The 14,852-nt window shown below is 38.2% G+C and overlaps 1 protein-coding gene across 1 annotated transcript; it reads left to right on the top strand.

The window, feature by feature from the left end:
- The first annotated feature begins 242 nt into the window (after positions 1 to 242).
- RAB18 (RAB18, member RAS oncogene family) lies at positions 243 to 14,464 on the top strand. The gene is made up of 7 exons (XM_033072106.2): positions 243 to 377; positions 2,978 to 3,033; positions 8,113 to 8,174; positions 9,919 to 9,991; positions 11,434 to 11,552; positions 11,633 to 11,699; positions 13,206 to 14,464. Exons 1-7 carry the CDS (start codon positions 310 to 312, stop codon positions 13,382 to 13,384), a joined length of 624 nt encoding a protein of 207 aa, XP_032927997.1. The 5' UTR covers positions 243 to 309; the 3' UTR covers positions 13,385 to 14,464.
- The last annotated feature ends 388 nt before the right edge of the window (positions 14,465 to 14,852 follow it).

The following is a 14,852-nucleotide window of genomic DNA, read 5'->3' as shown; positions in this document are numbered from 1 at the left end:
AGGGCCGGGAACTCCACCACCTCCCCAAGCAGCCCACTCCAGTGTCCCCGCTGCCATTCTGCCTGGTGCCTTTTCTCCCCGCGGCCCGGGATTCTGACACGGCCGGTAGCAGCAAACCCCACGGCCCCCTCTCAGGTCACGGCCCGGGCGCGCAGCCCCCCCCGCCGCGAGCGCCGCGCACGCGCGCACGGCCCGGCCCGCCCCGCCCGCTGTAAACAAACCGCGGGCGGCCCCGCGCATGCGCAGCGCCGCCGCCGCAGCTGCGCACGGAGCTCGGGCGGTCGGGGCCGGTCCGGGGGCGCTGCCGGGATGGACGAGGACGTGCTGACCACCCTGAAGATCCTCATCATCGGCGAGAGCGGCGTCGGCAAGTCCAGGTGAGGGGGCGCCCGCCAGCCTTCCACAGCCTTTCCTGGCCGGCCGGCTCCGGCCTAGGCCCCTTGTCGGACAGCGCCGTCTGGGCGCGGCCTGCGCCCCGCAGGGCCGGGCCCGCGGGGGGAACCTCACCCCTTCCCGGCCAGCCCTCCGCTGGGCTAGAGGTTACCCCCCCTTGTCCTACTCCGCAGCGCTCCCGCAGCCGCCGGCAGAGCTGGTGTCTGCCAGGCTCAGCTGCAAATAGATGAAGCCAGGGTTCTGTCAGGCTGCCCTGGGTCACCTGGGCCGCCCTGTGCCCGGGGCAGCGTTGGTCGTGGGGAGATAGGTGTCCCTGTACATCTCTATAGCGCTTGGGGGTTAATGTCTAGTCCATAATATGTATATACAGAGTCACAAGTGACCCAGCATTGGGTGTGTACGGGCGAGCACGGGGACGCCGCAAAGTAGTTCTAACACAGTTTTTTTTTTGGTAATTACAGGCTTTATCAAATACTTTCAGGTTGCTTTCTTCCTCCCTGCCGTATTCATGGCTTTGGCTAAGCCTTAGATTCCAGCCCTAAGGAGTTGGGATCATATTTGTATGTTGGTTTTTTTAATGAGTTTTTTTTTTAATAGTAACATAGTTCTTACTGCAGGGTGTGGGATATAAATGCAGGAGGGCATCTGGAAGTGTACAATACTGGTAATCTTATATTTGATATTTTTTGTGGCAATAATATTTGTCCTCTGCCATGGCCCTAAATTACATACAAGTTGCTAATTAGGAAGAAGAAGTGCCAATATTTGTTAAAAGTCTGTCAGTTACTCATTTGAGTTAGCTACTGAATTGAGAATTAGTACAGTAGGCCCCTGGTGACAGACATGATCTGAGCAAATTTCTTTTAGTTGAGGTCATCTCTTGTATATGAGTGGCCATATGGAAGAATTTTTCCTGGGGCAGATAAAACACACAGAGGGTGTGCATACCTATTTATATACATGTTTGTTTACATCAGAATGCTTGTTAAAAGAGGCATTATGTAGAGGAAATAAAAATGCTATTAAATGATAAGAAGGCAGTTGTTCAGGTGCAGGAACTTAACATTGAATTATTCCTGAATTTGTGTCTCTTACCTGATGGTTGACTAGGAAAGGTCAGATGTTAAACAGGTATTAGCATGGTAGAATAAGAGGTTGGAATCCTGACTTTCTGAACAAATGCTGTCTTAAAATGTGGTCTCTGTGAGGGTGCTGTATTTTGTAGAAGACGATAGCTGTGTATGAAAAGAAGGTAGAAGTTGGCTGGACTTGGCATGTAAGACTGGTAAAATGATGATTTTATTCTAGTAGCAGTGTAAGGGTTCCATAATTCCTCTGTTCTGAATGAAGCTAGTATTGGTTGTAGCTAAAAATAGCTGCTCTTAAATAGCATCCTTATACAACCATCTGAAGGTACTGGTAAAAATCTGTGTGCTCTGATTTAAAAAAAAAAAAAATTATTTTAATTCTTCTTTGATAAATAAACCTATCATTTAGTTTTGGGGTTCTGGAGTAAGGAAAGAAAAAACATTGTTCTGTGATTAACTTGGAGTTGTCACTTGTCCTCCTTGAAATAAAGGAATTTCAGTGGTCACTGTTTTTGTCAATGCAGGACTATGTCCAAATGCTAAAAAGCACTTGAGTTCTAAATTCACATGCTAAAAGAGGAGAAAAGAACAGGATGGTGGGGAAGACTAAAAAGTAAATAAGGCTTTGTTTTGTTTCTCCATCCTGGAAATAAGTAGAAGCTGTGGTCATAGCAAACAGCTGCCTGCCACATGCACTCACCACAGATGCACAAGACTGTTGATTTTAGAAACTGCATGCTCAGAACCTTTGGCTCATGAAAATATTACATTTGATACCGGTGGCATTCTTTAAGATACCCTGCAGTGCTATGGTGTGATGTGCTATTAAATCTTAGTTGTAACTTTTTCTATTGATAGCAAATACATTCATCAGGATAGGGAGAAATGTTGTTAGCATGAGTTGTTATATACAAAGAAATACAAAATCATAAAACATTGTGGAGCTATTTCTACTCTTCAGCTTCTGTGTCTTTATTTCTGATGGGTGTTTTCCTTGCTGTTTCCCTGTGTGCCCAGTTCAAGGAATTATTTCTGGGATGAAAGGCTGACTTGGAATTTATTTCTCAACCTTACAGAAATACTGTGTGAAGCAATATTGAAACAAAACAAAAAATACTACTTTTGTACTGAATTTTGTACTGAAGAAAAGTAGAATAAGGTTGAAGTAAAATGCTTTGCAAAGCAGATCACATGATTGTTGAGGCAACTAATTTGACAACTTGTGTGGTACTTTGTTTTCAAAGAGATGTTCTTGGTAATACATGCAGAGAAGAGATATGGGCTCAGGTAGCAGAGCATGTCTACTCTATTCTTTCCATGTTCTTTTCTTTTTTCCATGTATTCTCTCCTACAAAAAAAGAGAAAAAAAATATGTGCGAGTTTATTTAGCTGTGTGATCTTGCTCTTCCTTTCAGACTTGTAATTTATAGGATTATAGCAAGGTAAGGATATGCTGCAATAACAGTATCTCTTATTTTTCTTTTTTTCCGTATCAGCCTTCTGCTGCGGTTCACAGATGATACATTTGACCCAGAACTTGCAGCAACAATTGGTAAGTATGTGCTAATGCAACCTTAGAAAAACTGATAACATTTTCAGTGTAAAATTGGGGTTTGTTCAGACTTGTCTAACATGGAGTGGAGTTCAGACGTGTTTGCCTTTCTATAAGAACTACTACTCTCCTCCTGATTTATCTGTGCAAAATAGCTGTCAGGTTTTTGTCTAGTAATATTGCTGTCCAGACCTTGTGTCTATGTAATATGATACTTGGTAGCTATCTTAAGACTCTGTACCAGGTAGCATTAACTCTTCCAAATTCTGACAATACTTGAGTGCACTGGGCTCTTCTGCCTGGCTTCTGCTTTTCCTCTGTAGGAAGGAAATTGCAATGTGGCTTTTTTTTTTTTTTTTTTTATACTTAGCAATCAGTTCCTTGGCAGCTAGACTCCCAAGAAAAATGGAAGGGAGCCAAGAATCTAGAGCTACTGGAAAAAAAGGCAGTGACGTGTCATTGCTGTGCTGGTATTATACCTACCAGCATGGGTCAGTTGTGCTGGGGGAGAGTGACCCAGAATGCAAGATAACTAAGTAGGTTGGTTCTCAAAGGAAGCAAAATGGAGCTTTTTAAGAGTGTGATGCAACTCTGTGCTGAAGTAATAACTGAAACTATGGAAAATAGAGATACTTTTTCACATTATCATTTCAGTTGTGTTTTTTTTTACTTTCTGTAGGAAGAATTGTCTAAGAGTTTATATAGAATTTTTTCTTTGAGTAGGCAAAACCAACTCTAATTTATTAAGAATTAAATTAATTGATTTTTTTTTCATTAATGTTAATAAGATTCAGGAATACTATTTCATATAAAGCACTGAGAACCCAAGTAACATGGCCTAGTTTTGTTAATTCCATTGCTTATAAAAGTGAAGTTGTGCAAGCTGCTCCACCTCAGTTTATGAGGGGGAAGAGATTAATTAGATCAGGTGGTGAAGATGGCAATCTTGGATTCTAATAGTTCTGACTTTGAATATACTTCAGGTCCTGTTACTTTCTTAATGTATCAACCGTGCGAGCCAGGATGTTAGTGCAGAATAGCTACTTCAGCTTTCATGATGTTTTGGATACCAAAAGAGTAGTTCAGTCTCTGAGTGGGCATCTTTATTATTTGGGGGTTTTTTTGTTTGTTTCTAATGTTGGGGTTTCTTTTTTTTCATTCTGTTTTTTGTATCTGTGTCAAAAACTGGCATCAGTGCACTATTTGAGGAAACTAAGAATTATTTCCTGAAGTAATTCGTCTTTGAGTTTGTCAAAATGCACAACAGCATGTGTGGTAGCTAATCACTGGTTGCTAAATAGCAACAATTCAAGGTTTACTACTGGCAGATCCTACCTGGCAGGTCCTACTCTGCTCTATTTCTGATGTAGAAAAGGAGGAAGGATACTCAATGTAAGCATTACTTCAGGTAGAGTTTGAGTTCTGAAACAAATATACTAATCTGGAATGAATACAATCATTTGGCAGAAAAAGTTAGTTTCTAGATACTGAACAAATGCTGGTGTAGATCACCCTGTTAGGCCCATCTAGCTGATGTTTGAGGTAGTGCTGTGCAGTAGAGCTACTGTGGCCCAGCTGTGCAAGTCCTGCAGTGTGATGTGTGGGGTACTCTCAGGGGAGAGCAGATTTTTTTTTTGTCCACTTAATTGGAAGAGGACAGAATCTGGGTTCTTATTTGTTTTCTCATTTTCCTCTTTAAACTACTATCCACTGGCTTTGCCACTTTTCTGGTGAATGCATTTCTAAGAAGTAAAATGTTGGCTTTAAATTCAGGGCATGATTTGTTGTTCATATAGATTAAGCAGTTGGAGTGAGCTCCTAGAGGTAACTATTCTGCTGCATGAAGACAGACCCTAGATGCCAATTTCAGGTACTTACAAGATGGTGACACTTTGTGAGTCTTGACTTGAAGTTCTTTTTGTGCTAGTTAAACACTGTTTTGTTTTGAGTTTGGGAGCAGAAGGACAGAAGAGGTTTTAAAACCTGTCCTGTTGAAACTGAAGAATATGGTATTTTTTCAAAATGTCTTCTTTCAATGTCATCTGCATACTGCCTGCTGAACTGGATAACGTGACTATTTTTTAAATTTAGATTAGAAAGTGGAGAGAAATTTGGTTTGGTTTTCCTTAAGTTAGAGCAAGAGCTGCACACAAGCAATACTGAGGAAAGCCTTGACAGCTATGATGATGACCTGTTGAGACGTGTCTTCATAGATTGCCCAGGCCTATTGGGTGCAGTTTAGAAGAAACTATAAATGATTGTTTCATGTGGGTTATTCTTCAGAACTTAGTAAAAATCCTGTGATATTCTTCAAAGAATGAACTGCTTTTGGCAAATAATTCAGCTTCAGTAGCTTCAGATGTCCTTGTATTCTCTTGAGACTGGCTTGCTTGTTGGGCTTCATGACATGGGTCTTACCAGACTTCATGTATCCCAGTATTTTGTGTTGTCTTTACTGCTCATGTTTTCACTTGCTTGTTCTTTGTATGAGAGATTCTAGGTAAGTATTCAGTGCAATCCATATTTCACAAATGAAGTGATGTATTGCATGAATCTGATGTCTCTTAACTTTTCAGCTTTTCTTGCATTTGGAATCCTCAAACTCCTAAGCTGTCCAACTTGTCACTTAGCTACAGCACAAATACTACACTGTAGCTAATTGTGTACTTCATCTAAATACAGCATGGCATTACTGGCCTGAATGTGAGAGCAGTATCAGTGACAGAGCTGCTTCTTGCAGATTGGAAGTCCATGGTGTGTTAGTGTGTAGTGCTGAGGCAGGAGGTGTTAACACACTGGAGTACAGTCTAGTAGTGCTGTCTTGTTTCTGGCTGCCTTCCAAGGCATGGTGGAAAGCACTGTCAGCTTTCTGCTGTCAAGGGTAGACACAACACTCTTGCAAGGTCAGAACTGATACCTCACACAAACATGTCTGTATTTCAGTGTTGGTTTTAGGAAATACAAGTACCTGGTTTGTTCAATTCAACGAGATTTTCTTGAGCTTTGAATTTTTCCTAGTTGTCTCTCCTTATGGCAGATTGGCAACCAAAAACCTAAGTATTTGCAAATTTTCTTTTTGTTAATTGCCTTTTATATGTGTTGAGCTCTTGTTTGTTAGAATTCTATTTTACATGCCTCAACCACTTTAAAAGGTGTATTTTGCTGTGTTATTAGTTCATTTTCATACTTGTGCTTTTCAAAAGTCAGTTTAATGTATAGGGTTTAGCCACTATTTTAGTTTCTTATTTTACTTGCATTACTCTTGCAAAATTTAAAGTGAATTTTAAACCAGCAGCAAGGTTAACATAAAGGTGTATATATCTATTTCCATTAAATGAAAATTGCTGAACTGTACAGTTGCAAGATACTGAATGGTAGAAGGATACTGTGGCTTCAGAATACGTATGTTTATCTTAAGGAAGAAAGTTTTCTTTCTTGAAATAATTATAATGCATTTTAATTTGCAATTAAATGTTACGTATCCAATAGACGTGTAATATCTGCAGTTACAGGTTTTTGTGACAGACTAATGGATAAAAGAATACACTGTGAACTGTTGGACATGCTGACTGAACTGCAGGTGGGGATTTCTGGAGTTCAGGGGAAGAAACATGCAATTACAGTGGAAGAAAGATTCTTTTAGTCTGAGAGTTACTGCTGAGTGCTGAAAAGCAGACAGAACAGAATGTTCTCTAGGATCAAATTGAGTCAAATTACTAGCATAGCAGTCTTCTGTGAACTAGGTAAAGTTCTAAGAACTGGTGTTTAAAGTTAATAACGACTGTTCTGTGAACATAACTATAGAAGAGTGTCCCATTCTTCTGCAAAATATTGAGCATTCTATTACTGCTAAGTTAGGGACTAGGAGTCCTAGTACCTGGAAAAAAAAAAACTAAATTCTGTTCAGTTATTATGAAAGTTGATGTGCTTTGGGAAAATTTTCCTTGAAAGAGAGTATGGGTTTCTTCTAGTGCAGAATGTTGTCTGAAAAACACCTGACATTTCAGGGAGCACTTCAATGAGCTGAAGCTGTGAAACAGTGGAATAAAAATTGTGTTGATCTTTTTTGAAACAAAGCTCTTTTACAGTTCAGTGCAACTGAAGTTTAAATCTGCTTATAACATGCAGTTTCTTAATCATCCTGTATATCCTTTGTGACTCTAAGTTGAATGTGTTTTGGCAGCTGTTTGTATTTGTTTGTAATCTGCATGAATTTGGGAATGTAAGTGCAGCACACTCATTCTGAGGCTCTACTAATTTTGCGTTAGAATAGTTAAATTCTTTTTCTGGTAGGGAATGTGGTGATTGACATTGTAATTCCAAGTACAAAAAGGTTGCTGTTGCACTTGAAAGTTGCTCTTATAGTAGTACCAACTTTCCAGACTGCTATTTCATTTTAGAGCTACTGCCTGGTGGGAAGTGAAAGTCACTCCAAAATACTTGAAACGTATTTCTAGTTAGTTACTTGCTATTAGTAACCTAAGGGTTAAATCAAAACATAATGGATCATAACTGTGCTGAGCCTCTCAAACAGGTGTGTGTCACTATACCCTTTAAATTTGCAGTCACTAATGTGTTGTTTTCCTTGGCCTGAGTTTTGTGCATCTTGTCCATGGGCAATTGATAGGCTGCTAGTTCCTGGGTGTGGAGGAAACATGAAGGGGGAGGAATTGTTACATGTGGAGTAGATGACTGAGCAGCAGAACCATTACCTTGTTGTCTGTTTGGAGAATGTTTGTGAGTAATGAATAGAAAGTTAATCCATTTGAATTATAAGCTTGAAAATTTGTCCTGGAATATGTACTTTAATACAAGAGATGTAGTATTTGCCTTACTTCCATAAAATATTTTGAGTTCAATGTCTTAAAAGGCCCTTAGGCTTTTGCCAAAACCTGTCAGCAAGAAAACATTGCGTTTTGAGCAAGGTTCATTCATAGCTAATGGAACTTATTCTTCCTGCTCCTGTCAAAACATGGATTCTTCTTGGAGTTTGATTCTATTTTTTCCATTTCTCTTTATTTTCTTTTTCAAAAATAGCAATAATATGCTTGAAGAACTAAAATATTTTTCCTTCTCTAGGTGTGGACTTCAAGGTGAAAACTATTTCAGTTGACGGAAACAAAGCTAAACTGGCAATATGGGTAAGTCTCTCTTAAATTCTTTTCTTGCTTTGCTTTAGGAGTAGCTAGGGTTTCTATAATGTATAAATTGTATAGAATCCTCTTCTATTAATATAAAGGTGATTTGGAGAAGTGGAAGGTTAATACTGCAGCAGTCAGAAGGTGCAGTGAACTGTGGGACAACTGGCTGATGGGGTGGTTCTGCTGCCTGTGAGCTTCTGCAGTACTAGTTCCAGGTCTGGTTGGGATGTAGAATTAAAAGTAGAAGGGTGCACTTCTTTACTAAATTTTGCCTGTAACACTGAGGTTGTGTATTAGTAGGTTAAGGATTACAGTTGCATGCTCATTTTTGTCTAAACTTCATAGCTATCATGTGAAGGCTTTTATAGGCTCAACATCAGAATTATTTGTAGCAAATGGATTTCAAGGAGAGAGGGGCAGTGTTTATATCATAGCTGTTCAACTTCTGCTCTAGTTAAAGTAGAACTTCCATTACAGCAAGTGAAGAAAAAGTACTTCTAAAATTTTAAAAACATATTCTCCATTGTGTAAACCAGCTTCCACACTTAAGTGACTTGAAGCACATTTTTGAATAGTCAGACCCAGTTGTGTTGTCTTGTACCAAGCAAGATTAAAACTTTGTTTCTTGTATATGCTAGTTATCAGACCTTTATTTCCTTGGGAAGTAGTAGTAGAATGTGAAATGTATATTGCAGTGTTTCTTTGGCTCAGAGGGTGCTTCATACCTCACTAACAAACAGGATTTAAGTTTTAGTTCCAGTAGTAATCACCAGTGAAATTAATGGAGTTAGTAAGGAAAGGAAATGCACTAGCTTGACAGAAAATAAAAATGACATACAGGAGGAAAGCCACACTGATAGCAGAACTAGGAATTACAAGTTAGGGTTTATTTTCTTTCATTTTAGTAAATAGAAAGAAATGATCCTGAGGTAAACTGGAGAAGAAAAGCTTGTGAAGGTGTGTCATGACACAAAACCACTTTTAGATGGGTGACATTGACTGAGTGACTTAAAGAATTTGAAGTCCAGTTAGCTTATCCAGGTTCTTTGTCAGGGAATCCACAGTGTTTCATGTATCACTTCTAACCTAATTGAATAAAATTGTTTAAATAGTCTATGCATAGTCTTCAATGAGTGTGCACTGTAACTTAATCTCTGATAATAAAACAGCATTCTTATTTTGGTGTTTTTTTGTTTTGTTTTTTTTTTTTTTCCCAGAGCTATTGCCTCTTTAAATTTTAGGATGTAAACTCAACTTTGCTTAAAACCAGAAAAACCTCTGACTTACTCCTGCTTCTGCTGTGTTATAGCATGTTAGTGCATTTACACAGATACTCAATCAGATTTAATTGGACTAAGTGATTGAAGTGAAGGAACTGGTTTTGTTTTCATGGGCTGTGATGCTTGTTAGAAAGTCTTAGTACTGCAGCTAGACTGCTTGCATGCTGGTTGCTGCAGTGCTAGCTGCAGATCAAATGCCTTTGCAGAAATGGCCATCTTACTGTTATGTAAACCAGTTGCATACTACATCTCTAATAGTTCGAAGGTGTTTCCCAGGACAGAAGACTACATAAAATCTCAAAGTTAATGTGTAGTAAACCAACAGGGGATGGAATAAACTCAGCTAATCTGCTAGTGGAGTACAGTTTAAATCTTACCTTGTGTTTATTAGAAGTAGAATACCTGAAAGCTAAACTACATTCTGCTCAAATTCTGAGTAATGGAACTTTTTGATGGCTTTTTAGGATACTGCAGGTCAGGAGCGGTTCAGAACATTAACCCCCAGTTACTACAGAGGTGCACAAGGTGTTATCCTAGGTAAGTATATCTTTGCACACTAATTCAAATGTTTGTGGTTTTCTTGTGCATTGGAGTTACACAAACTCGTATAACCTTTACATAATATCTAATTGATATTAAAAATTTTTGTATCTGTATAGAGCAACTCATATTAAAGCATCGTGGTGTCTCAACCTCTTTCTCATGTAGTCAGTGTGGCTGGCTTGAGAACCTCTGGTTTCTGCGTGAGAATAAAAGCTACTGCTCTCTGAACAGATAGCTTGGAGCTGTTGTCCTTGTGCTGTCATGAATTTGTCTTTTATTTATTGGTTTTTATTTTTGCCTGTGCTTACTAAGTGCAGAATAAAAACAAATTCTCCTCTGTGCCGTCTCCCTGTATCAGTGTGATAAAGCTTTTTCTTATCCCTGTTGTTTTTCCTTAATGAAATTAATAATATAAATAGTGTGGAATCTGGCTGAGGTTTTTTGTTATTTGCCTCCCAGCTGATGGAATGTTATGCAGTCAGAATCACTTAGAAAAGACCAGCTGGGCATATAGAAAGCACCAATCTGTATGTAAGAAGCCCAAGCAAAACCCATAATTTCAGCTTCATAATGAAGTCTCATTTGTGCTTTTTTTTTTGTATATGTATGGAAGCTGTTTGCTAGGCACTGAGCTCTGAAATTCTGCTTCTCCACTGCTAGGAGTGAGGAACTGACTAAAGTAAGGGCAGGGATGTACATTTAATTTTCTTGAAGTTGCTTCTCACTTTAGAGAATCTTGTAAGGTGTGTAGTTAAATTGTTTAAGGTGGAATAACATCTATCATGTGACCTCCCGGTAGGTTTCCCAAGTTGTGAGTTGCGTTATCTTCCTGGTATAGGAAGGTGCTGTCAAAGCATGTCGTGTCAAGTCCCTCAATTGCACTGAACCTGCCATGGTGAAAGCTGTAAACAAGCAGTGTTTGGGAGATAGAAGGTTCTGCTGTTGAGATTTGCTCTGCCATTTATTCAATACCTCCTGACTCTTTCTTTGTTACCTGTCTTCCAAAAAAATTGATTTGATTGAAAGAAACTGTTTATGCCTGTCTGCACATGGGATATGAAAACAAAGGAAAAAACACTTTCATAGCTCCAGTACTGAGGGTTGTGCCATCCTATTTGCATGGCTGTTGTGTAGTGATTTTAGGTATCCTACATGGGGGATCTGCTAGCGTAGAATTCCTTGGAGAATGATAGTCTCTAGCTAGGATATATCAAGTCTGGGAACTGTAGGTGGCTGAAGCTTGGAGTTGTTCTGCATCAGTGATTTGAGCTCATGGATGGCCTACTTTTTTTCAATTATTCCTATAGAAGGTAAATTTGAATCCTTAAAACTCTTTCAATTTTCTGAGCCAAAAAACTATCTTTTTTGCTCCTTTTGTAATGTAAGCTGTAATTCTTGGAAAAATACTGTGAAATAATATCACTACTATCTTTCAGTTTATGATGTCACGAGAAGAGATACTTTTGTCAAGCTGGATAACTGGTTAAATGAATTGGAAACATACTGCACAAGAAATGACATAGTGCAAATGTTAGTTGGAAACAAGATTGATAAGGTAAACCAAATTCAACTGCAGTAAGTAATCTACTGGTGTATTTTATTAATAAGCAATATTAATGCTTTGTTTTGTTGTAGGAAAACCGTGAAGTTGACAGAAATGAAGGCCTCAAATTTGCAAGAAAACATTCCATGTTGTTCATAGGTATGTTGTGGATGTTTGCAGAGATCTTTCTTGATTTTTGTTACATAAGGAAAAGTATCACTTCTGTAGGATTGAGAGTCTTTGTGTACAGTCCAGTTAGTGATATTTCTCACCTGCACTGGGCACAAAGATAATGGGCATTCCTGTTTTTTAAAATTGTGCCTATGTCCAGATATGTGTTCTAACTGTGGATGATTATATAAAAATTCATAAAGATGAAGGGCAGAGTACAAGCTCTCTCTAGCCTGATGAAGCCTGGTTTTGGGTTTGGGGATTTGTCTGGTTTCTTTTCCCAACTGACTTCCTAAATCAATAAGAGGCAAAATGAAAGAGGGAGAACTGGTGCTAGTGACCAACCTTCAGTATAGCAAAATAGCTGGTAACTGAGAGAAATCTGTATTTGAACTGGATGTGAAAATAGGTAGGTATATAATTGATTTATGAATTGTGGGTGGGATTGAATAATGACATAATTATGACTGGAGCAAATATATTGGTCTCATCTTGCTGCAAAATGAAATGATCTTGTAGGCAAAGCCATGTAATGAAAAATTTAAAAATGGGTGTTGAAGTGGCTCTTTATGCATATGTTTATTATGTATTTCACCTAAGATCAGAAGGGATTATTTTACAGGATTATTCCAGTAGCAAAACAATTCATTGACATATATTCATTCATTCTTGTACTTAGACTTACATTCTTTATTTCTGACTGAAGACTTATTTTTGTTTAGTGTCCTGCTGTGTTTCTTTTTAGCTACAATGTCAGATATGGAAATAAAAGTTCAAAGTTGAGGCACAAGCTACTAAGTGCATGGGAGATGAAAACAAAAAATGAAAATCAGACTATAAGTGTGCATATATATATATGTACTACATGTGTTAAGTATTTGCATGGCTGTGTTGATGAACAGGAAAAGCCCTTGTGGAACGGAACGATTTCTGATGGTGTCTGTTTTTCTCATAACCTGTGGGCAGATTTTGATGAGTCTTTGTCAAAGTAAAGACCCCAAGTGAAATTACCTAGAATTCTGCTAACTGCAAAAGGAATGAGATCCCTTGTTGCTTTTTATCAGATGAGTTTTATCATGGGGACTGGCCTAGAATCCTGCAGTATGGACCCCTTGATTCATATGGTCTGATGGTACTGCAGTTATTATTAATGTACAGAACTGAAATACAGAATAGCAACCAAGTTTTTCAGACAAGAATCCTAGTTTTTCTTACTGGAGTGCTTTCCACAGGAAAATAAAACTAAGCTATAGCTGTCTCCATATGTTTTGGTGAGCTTTGACTTGAAAGCTCTTCTATTAAAAGTATTTTGAGGTGCAACCTGTGTGCTGAGAAGTCCACATAGTTACCTATTTTGACACCACTGTGTTTTTAAATAACAGGTTGTAGAAGTTTTAAGTCTTTTATCGGTTGAAACTTAACAACTGAAAGAGAATTATTAAACAAGTTATCAGAAGTTATGCTAACACTTTACTTTTTGTGTCCCTTCTCCAGAGGCAAGTGCAAAAACATGTGATGGTGTGCAGTGTGCCTTTGAAGAACTTGTTGAAAAAATCATTCAGACTCCCGGACTGTGGGAGAGTGAAAGCCAAAACAGAGGTGTAAAGTTATCAAACAAGGAAGAAGGATATGGAGGAGGAGGAGCATGTGGTGGATATTGTTCTATGTTATAAACTTTGGGAAGCTTATTCTTTGCATATTTAAACAGATAGTTACATCTTTCTGTACATAAAGTCATTAAATGCTATTTTTAGGGACCTTGCAGTTTGCACATATTTGTTTTGTATCATGGCAGTGAACACTTGTAGGAAAAATGTTCTGCAGCTTTCCCAGTTTGAAAATGTTATGGTAAGCATGCCCAATTTACAATCTCCAGGTTTTTATAAGTAGCATAAATAATGTGCAAGAACAAATGCACTAAAAATTTTACAACTGTATACATTAATTGTGTAACTATTCTAAACAAATCCATCTAACAAATACTGCATTGTCTGCTCTTTGTCTTATTTTTAAATTCTGTTGAAATTACAGAACTATATAGTGTGCACAGATCTTGGAAACAGTATGAGCTATAAATGTTATATTTAATCTCTTCTAGGAAATGCTTTTTGAAGGTATTAAAAGCAGCAGGATTATACAGTTCTTAGACAAATCTGCTAAAATTTTGTCTTTCAGCAGTGCAGTCTATAACACTAATTGGCACAGGCCCTAGTTGGCATCAGCACTTTCTTGAAGAGATGCTTTGAAAGCTTCCTTTGCAAAGCTGGGAGATGCCATGTTTTCCTTTTAATCATCACTTCGGTTGATGGCTTAACTGGAGTTTTAATCCTGTGATATTTATATACTAAATTTGTGGTACTCTTGCACTCTAGGTTTTTATGATGGTCTGCTCTAGACTTGCTGCAGAAAGTCTTCATTATTGGCAAGGGGTCTGAGTGATGTCATTGTTCTTTCATTGTGAATCATTTTGCCACACTTCCATATGGATTCTTAATTTTCTGAAATGTTTGTAATATAAGTTTATCTCAACTGTAGCTCACTGTTACTGTGAGACTCTTACCACGTCTGCTTTGTGCAGCTACTTATTCAGAAATAAAACTTCTGTCACAGACACTAAATGGGAAGCTATAGGGCTTCTTGATCTCTGTATGAAAAATACTATTGCAATGAGTATTCACTTGAATTTACTGTATCAAAGCCAATGGTTTGTTTCAGAAGACTTGTATAGACTTAATAAATTTTTTTCCACAGTATTCAACTTTTTTAACCTCTTTCTATTACAGAGTTCTATATTTTCTAGCATGGTTTAAACAAGGTCATTTCGTACATACAAATTGTTTCTAAAGGACAAGACAAAGATGCTGTGCTGTGTGGGTTTCTTTAAAATAATCACTATAGTGCAGTCAGTAAATGAACTGTAAGGCAGTTTCTTTTAAATCCAGTGAATATCAGCATCTTCTGTTACTACAAGGTTTGGTCTAAATGTCAGCATACATGATCTCTGTTTTGCAGCAGCTCTTGGCTGCTTCTGTTAAAATACGCTTTCTTCTTCATATGGAAACTTGTTTTCTATTCTGTTTTATACTTGATAGCAAGCTGCCAAAATTTGAAGACTTAAGCATGCTAGTTGTTTTTTCTAAA

The sequence above is a fragment of the Catharus ustulatus genome, chromosome 1, assembly GCF_009819885.2.
Source record: "Catharus ustulatus isolate bCatUst1 chromosome 1, bCatUst1.pri.v2, whole genome shotgun sequence".
Taxonomy (NCBI): domain Eukaryota; kingdom Metazoa; phylum Chordata; class Aves; order Passeriformes; family Turdidae; genus Catharus; species Catharus ustulatus.
This window is presented reverse-complemented; position numbering and strand designations above follow the sequence as displayed.

Coding starts and splice junctions, on each gene's coding strand:
- RAB18 (XM_033072106.2), top strand. CDS start 310: ATGGACGAGGACGTGCTGACCACCCTGAAGATCCTCATCATCGGCGAG. Junction 11,553..11,632: donor TTGGAAACAAGATTGATAAG/GTAAACCAAATT, acceptor GTTTTGTTGTAG/GAAAACCGTGAAGTTGACAG. Junction 11,700..13,205: donor ACATTCCATGTTGTTCATAG/GTATGTTGTGGA, acceptor TCCCTTCTCCAG/AGGCAAGTGCAAAAACATGT.